At 38.7% G+C, this 14348-nt stretch overlaps 1 protein-coding gene across 3 annotated transcripts in view; it reads left to right on the forward strand.

Moving 5' to 3' along the window:
• The window catches only part of ksr2 (kinase suppressor of ras 2), a 183530-nt gene that overhangs the window by 131257 nt on the left and 37925 nt on the right, over positions 1 to 14348 (forward strand). For all 3 annotated transcript variants that reach the window (XM_049470691.1, XM_022667280.2, XM_049470692.1), the window contains 2 exons: positions 6382 to 6478; positions 8515 to 8648. In XM_049470691.1, coding sequence (XP_049326648.1) covers positions 6382 to 6478; positions 8515 to 8648 — 231 coding nt within the window. The remainder of the gene's footprint in view (positions 1 to 6381; positions 6479 to 8514; positions 8649 to 14348) is intronic.

Genomic DNA, 14348 nt, shown 5'->3' on the forward strand with positions numbered 1-14348 from the left:
CTTTAAATATGTAAATTTATTCATTCCTTGAATCTGAATATGTAAGTCTGCTCTATGGCTCTACGGAACAACATTAATCACGGGCGACAAAAGCTGCGCACAGCTGCTGCTGTCTTTCACACTGTATGTGTCATAACACTGGAGCGGCTTCTGCCTTCAGTTATTATAAAAAGCAGCAGTACAGTAGAGATCATCCTGTCTGCTCTGCATCCTGTCCGATAATTCTGGAAGAGCGTTCAGAGAGAAATACACCAGCATCTGTTCTAAAGAAATGCAGTTACTGACTGTGTGTGTAAATGGAGAGTAAATGTAAGGAATCTGGATGTGATCCATCCATCCATCCATCCATCCATCCATCCATCCATCCATCCATCCATCCATCCATCCATCCATCCATCTACAGGGGTTGTACAATAAAACTGAATCACCTGGTTTTAGACCACAATAATTTATTGTGGTGACGGACAGTTCTGGTGGAAACAGGAGAGTTGAGGTGCACATTGAATTCTGCGTGATTTGATCAGCCGTGGTTTTATGTTTTTTGGATACAATCCGGGTTAGCAACCGAACATCCCTTTCAGACAGCTTCCTCTTACAGCGTCCACAGTTAATCCTGTTGGATGTGGTTGGTTCTTCTTGGTGGTATGCTGACATTACCCTGGATACCGTGGATCTTGATGCATCACAAAGACTTGCTGTCTTGGTCACAGATGCTCCAGCAAGACGTGCACCAACAATTTGTCCTCTTTTGAACTCTGGTATGTCTCCCATAATGTTGTGTGTATTGTAGTATTTTGAGCAGAACTGTGCTCTTACCCTGCTAATTGAACCTTCACACTCTGCTCTTACTGGTGCAATAATGTGCAATTAATGAAGATTGGCCACCAGGCTGCTCCAATTTAGCCCAAAATGAGACCGGTGTTTCAGTTTCATTGTCCAACTCCTGTAACTATCCGGCTACCGAGTATAATATGACAATTTAGTAATGTAATGTTTTTTTCTAGTAACTTTTTTTTACACCTTTTCTCTGAAAAATCACCTTAAAATGACAAGAATAAAAATAAGCATTGACAGAATGTGACTCGGACCAGTTGTTGTGAATTTTACTCTGCATTTTATCCAATCTGGGTGCTTTAAAACATAAATCAGTTCTGATAAGGCTACATTTCCACAGCTGTTTTGAAATGGTGTGGTATGTCTTCTGCATTTCTCTATTTCGCTGTTGCTTTTGTTGGTGATGACTTAGTGCTTTTTCACCCACTCTGACTTTAAGAGCTCTTTTGACGGTACACAGTGGGGCTGTTTTGGTGTGAAAAGGGTAAATATGTATAGAAACATCAGCAGCATTTTCAGTCAGGGGTGGTCTGATGCTCAGCACTCTTTTCAACACATTAAAGCTTAGAAACCTAATAGATTCAGACTGTAGTTGCAGTCTTTATACAGTTTAAATGTACTTACAAAATGATACACATGATTAATTATATTTACAACATTTTTGGGTCTAAATTTAAAAAAGCCAATGGAATGAGTGATTTTTCTGCAATCTGGTTTCTTTAAAACAGAAATCCGGACTCATAAGGCAACATATCCATAGCAGTATTGAAACGGATTGGTAACTCTTCCGCATTTCCCTATTTCTCGGCAGGAGTTGTTTTCATTGTGTCTGAAAAGAAGGTCAAAAGTTGTAATTGTCCAATTTATAGCACTTAACCAGAAGCAGCAGCCCCAGATAGAACAAATGGAGCCGGAATTGAGAGAAATGGACTCAGGCCATAATAGCCTGGTTGTAAGCGTGCGAGGGAACATAAATATTGATTGTTTGTGGACGCGTTGCCACGAGTGACTGTTTATTGATTGGTTTTCATATTGCGAGCGGCTGCGAGGAATAATCGCGTGGCCTTTCATCAGGCAAGCAAACAAGCGGCTCCTCCACGTAGAACATAATTACAGTGAGAAGGTCTGAGATAGATGTTGTTTGGACGGAGCTGTGTTGAAATTAGCAGCAGTAATAAAGAAAGCAGTGCAGAGGTGATTCTCCCGCATTTTCATACAGGCAAAGGAGCTGCAGGCCGACCTCTGGAGAAATTAAGTAAGGAAGTAATGGAGATGTTTACCCGGCCTTTTACGCTTAGTGCCGCCGCCTCACTCTTGCTCTCGTTTGGGGAGGAATTTTCACAGCAGAAGGCCTGGAGACTGGAGGAACGCCAACAGTGTCAAACAAAGAATCCAAATATCTCATTACAGATGATAATGTGCTTATAAATTGGTTTTGTTAGCTTCTTGGATGTTCTCTGAAGTTTTTTTGTAGCCTTTCATGTCCTCTACTGTACAGTTATTCTACAGATACCCCATTAGAGACATATATAAGTCATATATAAGTCTGAATCAAGTCACGAGTCTTTAGGCTACAGTCCAACTCATGTCATAATGTCACAAGTCTTTTGATTGTGTCCAAGTCAAGTCATAAGTCTTTAGACTAGATTCCAGGTCAAGTCACAAGTCTTTAGGCTAGAGTCCAAGTCAAGTCACAAGTCTTTAGGCTAGAGTCCAAGTCAAGTCATAAGTCTTTAGGCTAGAGTCCAAGTCAAGTCACAAGTGTTTAGACTAGAGTCCAAGTCAAGTCATAAGTCTTTAGGCTAGAGTGCAAGTCAAGTCACAAGTCTTTAGACTAGAGTCCAGGTCAAGTCATAAGTCTTTAGGCTATAGTCCAAGTCAAGTCACAAGTCTTTAGACTAGAGTCCAGGTCAAGTCATAAGTCTTTAGGCTAGAGTCCAGGTCAAGTCACAAGTCTTTAGGCTAGAGTCTAGGTCAAGTCACAAGTCTTTAGACTAGAGTCCAGGTCAAGTCACAAGTCTTTAGGCTAGAGTCCAGGTCAAGTCACAAGTCTTTAGACTAGAGTCCAGGTCAAGTCACAAGTCTTTAGGCTAGAGTCTAGGTCAAGTCATAAGTCTTTAGGCTAGAGTCTAGGTCAAGTCACAAGTCTTTAGGCTAGAGTCTAGGTCAAGTCACAAGTCTTTAGGCTAGAGTCCAAGTCAAGTCACAAGTCTTTAGACTAGAGTCCAGGTCAAGTCATACATCTTTAGGCTAGAGTCCAGGTCAAGTCACAAGTCTTTAGGCTAGAGTCCAAGTCAAGTCATAAGTATTTAGGCTAGAGTGCAAGTCAAGTCACAAGTCTTTAGACTAGAGTCCAGGTCAAGTCATAAGTCTTTAGGCTAGAGTCCAGGTCAAGTCACAAGTCTTTAGGCTAGAGTCTAGGTCAAGTCACAAGTCTTTAGACTAGAGTCCAGGTCAAGTCACAAGTCTTTAGGCTAGAGTCGAAGTCAAGTCACAAGTCTTTAGGCTAGAGTCCAAGTCAAGTCACAAGTCTTTAGGCTAGAGTCCAAGTCAAGTCATAAGTCTTTAGGCTAGAGTCCAAGTCAAGTCACAAGTCTTTAGACTAGAGTCCAGGTCAAGTCACAAGTCTTTAGGCTAGAGTCCAAGTCAAGTCATAAGTCTTTAGACTAGATTCCAGGTCAAGTCATAAGTCTTTAGGCTAGAGTCTAGGTCAAGTCACAAGTCTTTAGGCTAGAGTCCAAGTCAAGTCACAAGTCTTTAGACTAGAGTCCAGGTCAAGTCATAAGTCTTTAGGCTAGAGTCCAGGTCAAGTCACAAGTCTTTAGGCTAGAGTCTAGGTCAAGTCACAAGTCTTTAGGCTAGAGTCCAAGTCAAGTCACAAGTCTTTAGACTAGAGTCCAAGTCAAGTCACAAGTCTTTAGGCTAGAGTCCAGGTCAACTCATGAGCCTTTAGGCTACAGTCCAAGTCAAGCAATGATTCTTTAGGCTAGAGTCCAGGTCAAGTCATGAGCCTTTAGGCTACAGTCCAAGTCAAGCAATGATTCTTTAAGCTAGAGTCCAGGTCAAGTCATAAGTCTTTAGACTAGAGTCCAGGTCAAGTCACAATTGTTTAGACTAGAGTCCAGGTCAAGTCATAAGTCTTCAGGCTAGATTCCAGGTCAAGTCACAAGTCTTTAGACTACAGTCCAAACCATGTCATGAGTCTATAGACTAGAGTTCAAGCCATGCCATGAGTCTTTGAACTACAGTCCAAGCCATGCCATGAGTCTTTAGACTAGAGTCCAAACCATGTCATGAGTCTATAGACTACAGTTCAAGCCATGTCATGAGTTTTTAGACTAGAGTCCAAGCCATGTCATGAGTCTTTAGGCTAGAGTCCAAGTCAAATCACCATTGTCCATAGTAGAGTCAAAGTCTTTAGATTACAGTCCACATTAATTCACAATTCTTTAGGCAAGAGTCCAAGTCAACTCACAAGTCTTTAGTTTTGAGTCCAAGTTAAGTCATGAGTCTTTAGGTCAGATTTCAAGTTAAGTCATGGGTCCTTAGGTCAGAGTCCAAGTCAAATCACCACTGTTCAGACTAGAATCCAAGTGAAATTATGAGTCTTTAGTTTAGAGTCCAAGTTAATTCATGAGTCTTTAGGTTAAAGTCAAAGTTAAGTCACAAGTCTTAAGTCCAAATCAAGTGGCAAGTCCTCAGGCTGGATTCAAAGTCAGGTCATGAATCTTTGGGATAAAGTCTAAAGAAGGCGTGTCTTCAAACCTTTGCACATATAGTCTATCATATTGTATAATATTGTGCATCAGAAACAACAATAAACTGCATTTATGCATGCAGTTTGCATCCCACTACTGGTAGAATGGAACTCAGAGACCCCCACTGATTGAAGCATCCGCAGTTCAGAATAGAAACATTAGCGTTATCTGGAAAATTGTGTAGATTATATTTTCTAGTAAATTATGGCTTTTAAACTCTCAGCCTAATGAATATGGATAAGAGGAGAGTGAGAACAGGCCTGGGGTCAGAGCTGGGCAGCAGTAGCGTCAGTTGGCACAGTGCGGGATGCCTCTGTTCCTGCCACCCTGCTGGGGTGAAGCTCCGAGCCTCTGCACCGGAGCCTTGCTGAGCTAGACTGGCATCCAACTGATGAAAATGAGCAATGTTTGAGTTGCATTTATTTATATATATATTATATCTGTAGGAATGCTGCAGACTGAACTCTGATACTGTATTTATTGTGAGCTTTTTATGTCGGTATGAGAAATATATCATCTGTATTTGGTAACAATGAACTATGAATTCATTTCAGTCAATCAGATGTGGTGGAATTTAAAATGTTTTAGGCAGCTGTGGGAAAAGAAAAAAAACAAAAAGCTTCTTATCTGTGCAGTAAGTGTTTATTATATCAGTAAAACACATTACAGCATTGCAATAAATACAAACAGCAATTTTACAAAAAGCAGAGCATATTTTACAGCCCTGTTTTCCTTAAAACATCTACTAATCTCTCCTTATTTGAGTTTAATAGAGTTACAGTTTTTCTAGTTCTCATCATATTAATCAACACCTGGTTTGGTAAATTACTGGTAAATGTGGTAAATCAGGTGAGCTGCTGATGGAACTGAACATATATATATATATATATATATATATATATATATATATATATATATATATATATATATATATATATATATATATATATACACATGCTGATTGAGGGAAATCATCCAGGAGAAATCTGGAATCTCTACACTTTGTTCTTCAGCTTGGTTCACAGGATATAACATAATTATAGCTAAAAATGAGAATTTTTTTGTTACGTTTTACTGTATTTATCTTTATTTGCATCTGTTCAAATCATAGGTGGTGCTTTTTTCAGGTAAAAACACTCATATAGCTGAGATAAAATGATTAGTATAATTTGCTTTGGTGCACAGTAGTGTATATATATTTATTATTCAGGGTTTAGGTCAGTTTTATCAGGTTGAGTCACCTGAAATTCAGGCTTTCAGTTAACAGCTGTGCTGAACTCATAAAGAGTTAATTACTTGAATTTCTTGTCTCTTAATAAAGTGTTTGAGAGCATCAGTTAAAGTAAAGTAGTGAAGAGGTAGAGTTACAGGTACACCGTGAATTATAGCTCTATTTGAATAATAGCCCTATTTGCTATGACAACTCATAACTACTAAACTAAGTAAAGAAAAAAAATAATTTTAAGAAGTGAAGGTCAATCAATCTGAAACATTTTAAGAAATTTGAATGTATCCCTAAATGCTGTCTCAAAACACATCAAAAACGTTATGATGGAACTGGCACTCATCAGGACTGCCCCAGGAAAGAAAGAGCAAGAGTTTCCTCTGTTGCACAGGATAAGTTCATCAGAGGGTTTGTTTAACACTTTTAGGTTACTACATGATTCCTTATACAGTGTTTCTTCACAGTCTGGATCACTTCATTATTAATTTAGAGTAAAGTATGTGGAGAAAGATCAGATCTTGCTAACTTTTCTAATAGTTTTTCTAATGTTTTTTTCTGTTCCAGTCTGTGTAAAGGGAGGACGCTTTACACTGTCATACGAGACGCTAAAGTCATCCTGGACGTCAACAAGACCAGACAGATAGCGCAGGAGATGGTTAAGGTAGAGTGGCATCTTTTTTATCTATGATGGTTAACACCTGGTTTTCTCCATGTTTCTTGTCAATGTCAAATGTCAAGGGTTTATGGATTATTGCAAGACTCCATTAGAAATCTGAAGTATGGCATGTTGTCATATGAGTGTTAAACATATGAGTGTTAAACATATGAGTGTTACACATATGAGTGTTAAACATATGAGTGTTACACATATGAGTGTTACACATATGAGCGTTACACATATGAGCGTTACACATATGAGCGTTACACATATGAGTGTTACACATATGAGTGTTACACACATATGAGCGTTACACATAAGAGTGTTAAACATATGAGTGTTACACATATGAGTGTTAAACATATGAGCGTTACACATATGAGTGTTACACATATGAGCATTACACATATGAGTGTTACACATATGAGTGTTACACATATGAGCATTACACATAAGAGTGTTAAACATATGCGTGTTACACATATGAGTGTTACACATATGAGTGTTAAACATATGAGCGTTACACATATGAGTGTTACACATATGAGCGTTACACATATGAGTGTTACACAAATGAGCATTACACATATGAGTGTTACACATATGAGTGTTACATACATATGAGCGTTACACATATGAGCGTTACACATATGAGTGTTACACACATATGAGCGTTACACATATGAGCGTTACACATATGAGCGTTACACATATGAGCGTTACACACATATGAGCGTTACACATATGAGCGTTACACATATGAGCGTTACACATATGAGCGTTACACACATATGAGCGTTACACATATGAGCGTTACACATATGAGCGTTACACATATGAGCATTACACATATGAGCGTTACACATATGAGTGTTACACATATGAGCGTTACACATATGAGCGTTACACATATGAGCGTTACACATATGAGTGTTACACACATATGAGCGTTACACATATGAGCGTTACACATATGAGCGTTACACATATGAGTGTTACACATATGAGCGTTACACATATGAGTGTTACACACATATGAGCGTTACACATATGAGCGTTACACATATGAGCGTTACACATATGAGTGTTACACACATATGAGCGTTACACATATGAGCGTTACACATATGAGCGTTACACATATGAGCGTTACACATATGAGTGTTACACACATATGAGCGTTACACATATGAGCGTTACACATATGAGCGTTACACATATGAGCGTTACACATATGAGCGTTACACACTACTTCTGTATGTTTTACTCAATAAGTGTGTTCTAGATCAGGGGTTTTCAATCAGTTTTACTTTTATAGAATACAAACTACACCAATTTATTTTTGAAAAATAGCCTTTAGAAACCCATTTAAACATACATATGCATGCAAAGTGAACAGTTTGTAAGAAACTGAGGAGAACTACATGTATAAAAATGACTATAATAAAATAAAATATAAATTGCACAAAATAAAAAATATATATATATACTTTTCTGCATACCTCTGCAGTCAGAGTACATTAGTACGATATTCTCTCTGTCTCTTTTTTCCCCAGTATAAAAGACAAAAGAGTAAAATATCAGATGAGCGTTCATTATTTTTCATTTAATTTACTTTTTTTATGTATTTTATTTTTTGCAATATATTTTTTGCCTGCGACCCACTCAGAAAGTGTCAGTTAAGAATCACTAACTAATAGCTAATCATATCTGTCTCAATTTTTCATCATTTATTGTCCCTATTACTTTTGTCTTCGTCTTGAATAGCATTGCAATCTGACACTACCTTCTGGGTGCAACTATTTTTGCAACCAATTCTTTGACTATGAGTATTTTCTAGATATTGCTCCAATAATTGGTTTAAAGTGGAAGATCAAGTCCAGAGTTATGGACTTCACATTGGAAAAGAAGCATTATCTACTCTCTGTTTTTTTTAGACTACAGAGCTCATCTGATACCTTTGTTACATGTTATGGAATGGTACTATGTCTATATATGTCTATATGATATATGACTATATATTTGTTTTATATATTTAGGGCATGGGTTACCTGCATGCCAAAGGCATCCTTCACAAGGACATGAAATCCAAGAACGTCTTCTACGACAACGGCAAAGTGGTCATCACTGACTTCGGACTCTTCACCATATCCGGCGTCCTCCAGGCGGGCAGGTAGGCGGAGCTATGAATGCAGAACATGCTGGATTATGTTTGATAAAGTAGATTTATTGATGTTTATTAAAACAACAACACTTTCACACAAACCACCAAATCTGCATTTTCACACATGCAGAGCTAAGCACAAAATAAGCATTCTCACATTAATCTGGGCTCTTTTATGAATTAATGAGAACGTTTCTGGGTCATTGTATGCTCATTTCATTTGTGCTAATTACTTTACTCCAATTCATTTCATTACAGAGAGCCATTAAATGTGTTTATAAGACGGATACAGTTCTTGTTATGTTGCGTTTTGTGCGGCGTGAACACTGCGCTGGAAATGAACAGATTAAATGAGGCGTGACTGATAGGAGAGTCCCTCAGATACACTGTATCACTGTGCTTTATTATAACTAGCGTGTAGCTCCACTAACAAACCCAAATCAGGAAAGCTTGGGACAGTATGAAAAAATGCTATTTAAATAAAATTATAGTTCTTTTATCGAAAGGAAGGAATCAAACGTTGAGATCAGTCCGCTGACATTAGTTTGTTTGTTTTGACCAAATAAACTTAAATATTTCTAATTTCGCTAATAAATAACCTGAGAGGGGGTGCTTTTCCCGGCGGGGATGCTGAATTCGGCACAACACCAGCTTTCCACATCCCATAGTTGTGTTAATCTTCAGGAGTGAAGTAAGCACTACAGATAACAGAGTGTGACGACGTTCCTTTTCAGTCTGACCTTTTATAGTTTACAAATTCTGTCCACTTTTTGGATATTTTGGGGTCTTTAGGCCATTTGTGCATTGAATTACTGCAGCCAAAAACAACACACCTTTTTATCATTTTATCCACCATCTACATCATGTATACTGTGTGTGACAGACTCTGAAGACAGTGGGCGTTGCCAAATAAAAGTATTTTAAGCTTTATTGCTTAAATTTGTCGGGAAAAATGTTTTCTAAACATAGATAAACTCAGTTTAGGCTGTATTTATGTGTTTGATGTTTTTTTATTAGATGGTGCTTAGTCTTTAAGTGTTGTAGGTACTGTAGGAAGGTTGAAGAAAAGTCAACACTGCAAAGTGCTGAATACTTTACCATGCCAACTTTTTTAAATATGTACTGTGGTTCACAAATACAGGAATGTGCATATATTAACAAATTAATAAACGTTGACGAGACAAAACATAAAATATCTTGGATTCATACTGTCTGCAATCCATTAAAAGTCAAAGTAAATGTAAAAAAAAACACTGTGTCAGTTATCTCTAGACTCTGAACTACTTAAAGACTACAATTCCCAGCATGCACTACTCACACCAGACTTTACTAACTCTGCTGAGCATGTGATGCTACGGTGTTCCCACTCCCCCAGTTACTGATTGCTTCCACCTGGCCTCTCTTGTATAAATACCCCTTAGTTTTCTTACTCCTTAGCCAAGTACTGAATATAGTTATCTAGATCTTCTTCGACACATTTCCTTTGTTTACTGCTTTTGTTACCGACTTGTTTTTGTTGTTTCCAACTCTTGATTTTTGCCATGTCCCCTTTATCCATTTTTGTATTTTTACTACTCTTTTGCCTTAGCCCTCTCTTTGCTCTCTTTCTGTGTATGTATGTTTTGTTTGACTATGTTCTGGTATGTTGATTATATTTGCTGCCATACTGTTACTGACCCTGCCTGTCCCTAAATACTCTTTTAAGCGTAGTCCCTTTGTTAATAAACTATAAACTGTGTGTTTGGTATCTTGCCGACGCGATGTGCCGCAATTTTATGCAATATGTATTTTCCATTTTTACTGTCCCAAAAGATTTGCCACTTAATAAGAAACAGAGCAGTAGAAACGCTGGTCTAATAAAGCGACTTCAATCAAATCTCATTACCTAAAGATACACTGAAAGCCTGCTGCTATTAAAGATATCTCTTCAGAGATCAGAGTCTAACCTCCGCTGTAATTCCCACCGTCCGTCTGATCGCACCACGCGCGAGCCGGGGTCGCTGAAAGCTCCTCACCGTGATTTGTCTAACATGTTATTAAGATCCGAAGCCTGTGATTAAGAGTCTGGGCCACTTCTGGCCTTTCATGCTAATGAGCTTTCATCTCTCATGCTGTGCTTCCAGCTTCTGAGTTGTGTCTGAAGCGGTGAGCATCCGCAGCCTCGTCCGTACGTCTGACTGGGCTGAGGTTTGATCTGATTTGGGTTCTGTTACGGCTGGACGATATGGATAAAACTTGTATCACAAGATATTTATTTATTTCGGTCGATCCGATATAATTCTGATATCAATATGAGCAGTATAGCCACTGCCATTAGTACACAATATTCTGTGATGAACCCTTGTGTGGTGTTCATATTTTTGTTACTCGTTTACTTTGTTACTTGTATTTAATTCAGTAAAATTAAGCAATTCTACATTAAAATGCTTTACACATGCTCGCTTCACCTAAATTGCAAGCAATATAAACAGCTTACATGGTTAATATTTGCCCTTTACCTTTCTTATGTTACATTTCTTTTAAAAAGTGCTACTCTTTTTTTTATTAGTTTTTTAATAAAATGTAAAAGAAAATGGATTAAACTCAAGATATGAGTAGAAAATTAGTTTAGTTTCAAATTTACAAATGAAGCAATGTTTATTAGCCCTTGGCCAAACATACTGTATGTAATATAAATGTGTAGGGGGAGGGGGGGGGTGTACAGTGTGTGTTTATCGAAAATGTGTTTTGATATATGTTTTTCCCAAAAAATGAGCCAATGCCAATGAGTTTGAGTTAGAAAAAATATTTTTTTAGTATCATTTGATGAAAAATGAACACCACACAAGGGTTAACTGTGATTAATAGCACTTGTTCTTCTTAAGATGCATTTTTTTTATAGTGGATATTTTAATGTAAATAAAAGAATGAATGTAAGAAATGTAAGAAATGTAAAATGCAATTAAAGTGCCTTTATTTATTGCAAAAATATTAAGCCCCTTGAACTTTTGCCACATTTCAGTCTTCCAACATAAATATATGAAATTGTACTTTTTTGTGAAGAATCAACAACAAGTGGGACACAATCGTGAAGTGGAACAAAATTTATTGGATTTTTTTTAACTTTTTTTAGAAATAAAAGAGTGAAAAGTGGGGCCTGCAATATTATTTTATTACTTTCAGTGCAGCAAAGTTCAGTGAGGATCTCTGAATGATCCAGTGTTGACCTAAATGACTGATGATGATAAATACAATCCAGCTGTTTGTAATCAAGTCTCTGTATAAATGCACCTGCTCTGTGGCCGTCCCTCTAAACCAGGGGTGTCCAAACTACGGCCCGCGGGCCGGCCGGGTCTTGGTTAGTAGATTGGCAGTGGTCTGATACTCCTTCCATTTCAATATGATGGCTTGCACAGTGCTCCTTGAGATTGAGTTTAAAGCTTGGGAAATCTTTTTGCATCCAAATCCAGCTTTAAACTTCTCCACAACAGTATTTTAGATGTGTTCCTTGGTCTTCATGATGCTCTCTGCATGGCTTTAAACAGAATTCTGAGACTCTGATCACAGAGCAGGTGCATTTATACAGAGACTTGATTACAAACAGCTGGATTGTATTTATAATGTGAGATTCAAAGTTTGAACGCTAGGTGTCAGAAACGGGCCACAGAGTCTTAAAGCGGAGAGGGTGCGCATTTCTAGCGCAGAAAATCGGGGCAAAGAGTCTAAAAGCGGAGAGAGTGCGCATTTCTAGCGCAGAAAATCGGGGTATAAGAGTCTAAAAGCGGAGAGGGTGTGCATTTCTAGCGGAGAGGGTGTGCATTTCTAGCGCAGAAAAACGGGCCAAAGAGTCTAAAAGCAGAGAGGGTGCGCATTTGTAGCGCAGAAAAACGGGCCAAAGAGTCTAAAAGCGGAGAGAGTGCACATTTCTAGCGCAGAAAAAACTGGCCAAAGAGTCTAAAAGCGGAGAGGGTGCGCATTTCTAGCGCAGAAAAACGGGCCAAAGAGTCTAAAAGCGGAGAGAGTGCGCATTTCTAGCGCAGAAAAACGGGCCAAAGAGTCTAAATGCAGAGAGGGTGCGCATTTCTAGCACAGAAAAACGGGGCAAAAGAGTCTAAAAGCGGAGAGGGTGTGCATTTCTAGTGCAGAAAAAACTGGCCAAAGAGTCTAAAAGCAGAGAGGGTGCGCATTTCTAGCGCAGAAAAACGGGCCAAAGAGTCTAAAAGCGGAGAGGGTGCTCATTTCTAGAGCAGAAAAACGGGCCAAAGAGTCTAAAAGCGGAGAGAGTGTGCATTTCTAGAGCAGAAAAACGGGCCAAAGAGTCTAAAAGCGGAGAGAGTGCGCATTTCTAGAGCAGAAAAACGGGCCAAAGAGTCTAAAAGCGGAGAGAGTGCGCATTTCTAGCGCAGAAAAACGGGCCAAAGAGTCTAAATGCAGAGAGGGTGCGCATTTCTAGCACAGAAAAACGGGGCAAAAGAGTCTAAAAGCGGAGAGGGTGTGCATTTCTAGCGCAGAAAAACGGGCCAAAGAGTCTAAAAGCGGAGAGAGTGCGCATTTCTAGAGCAGAAAAACGGGCCAAAGAGTCTAAAAGCGGAGAGAGTGTGCATTTCTAGAGCAGAAAAACGGGCCAAAGAGTCTAAAAGCGGAGAGAGTGCGCATTTCTAGAGCAGAAAAACGGGCCAAAGAGTCTAAAAGCGGAGAGTGTGCGCATTTCTAGCTCAGAAAAACGGGCCAAAGAGTCTAAAAGCGGAGAGTGTGCGCATTTCTAGCGCAGAAAAACGGGCCAAAGAGTCTAAAAGCAGAGAGGGTGAGCATTTCTAGCGCAGAAAAACGGGCCAAAGAGTCTAAAAGTTGCCGTAATTAAGGAGTTTAATATTAAGAGACATTATGAAATTAAACATCAATTTGAAAAATCTTAGTTTACACAACACTGTCAAAGATAAAGATAGTAAGTCAAGTAAAATGGTGTGTAAATGAAATAATCAGGAAAAAGTAATATTTAAAGTGGTATATTTCATTATTTGTTTTATTACAGAGTCTGTGGCCCGTGACTTCAAATATATTTCTGAAAAAACTGATCAGAGATGCAGCCATAAGGCCCATGATCACTCGGGATGAACTACAGAGATCTACAGCTGAGGTGGAAGAATCTGTCGACAGGACAACTATAAGTTGTGCACTCCACAAATCTGGTCTTTATGGAAGAGTGGCAGGAAGAAAGCCATTTCTCAAAGATATCCATAAAAGGTCTCGTTTAAAGTTTGCCACAAGCCACCTGGGAGACACAGCAAACACTAAAAATTTAGAGCATTCAGTTTACCTGATTTTACTTTGGGAGTTTTTGGACTGTCAGGAAACCCACATGGACACAAGGTGATTATGGAAACTCCACCCATATAAATATCAATGCTTTGCCCAGCTCTAGAGTGTGTGATTGTGTGGTAGTGTTTGAGGCATGTTGCTTTGATGGAAGCAGGAAATCTGGGTTTTGACCCAGTTGGCGAAGGAAAAGGTGGGCGACCGGCTGTTTGTTGGCTGGAGGAAGCAGGTGCAGACTGGTGAGGAGGTTTTACACATAAATACACAATTTATTTCTACCTTTATACACCGAAAGGTTGTTGTAGAGAGAGTTACTTTGACCAAACTGGAAGTTAAGTTTAAGAAAACAACTGTGTATTACAGTTTATGATTTTTTTTTATAGCCTACGCTTGCCAGTATTCAACCTCATTCAC

Source organism: Astyanax mexicanus, chromosome 22 (assembly GCF_023375975.1).
Source record: "Astyanax mexicanus isolate ESR-SI-001 chromosome 22, AstMex3_surface, whole genome shotgun sequence".
Taxonomy (NCBI): Eukaryota; Metazoa; Chordata; class Actinopteri; order Characiformes; family Acestrorhamphidae; genus Astyanax; species Astyanax mexicanus.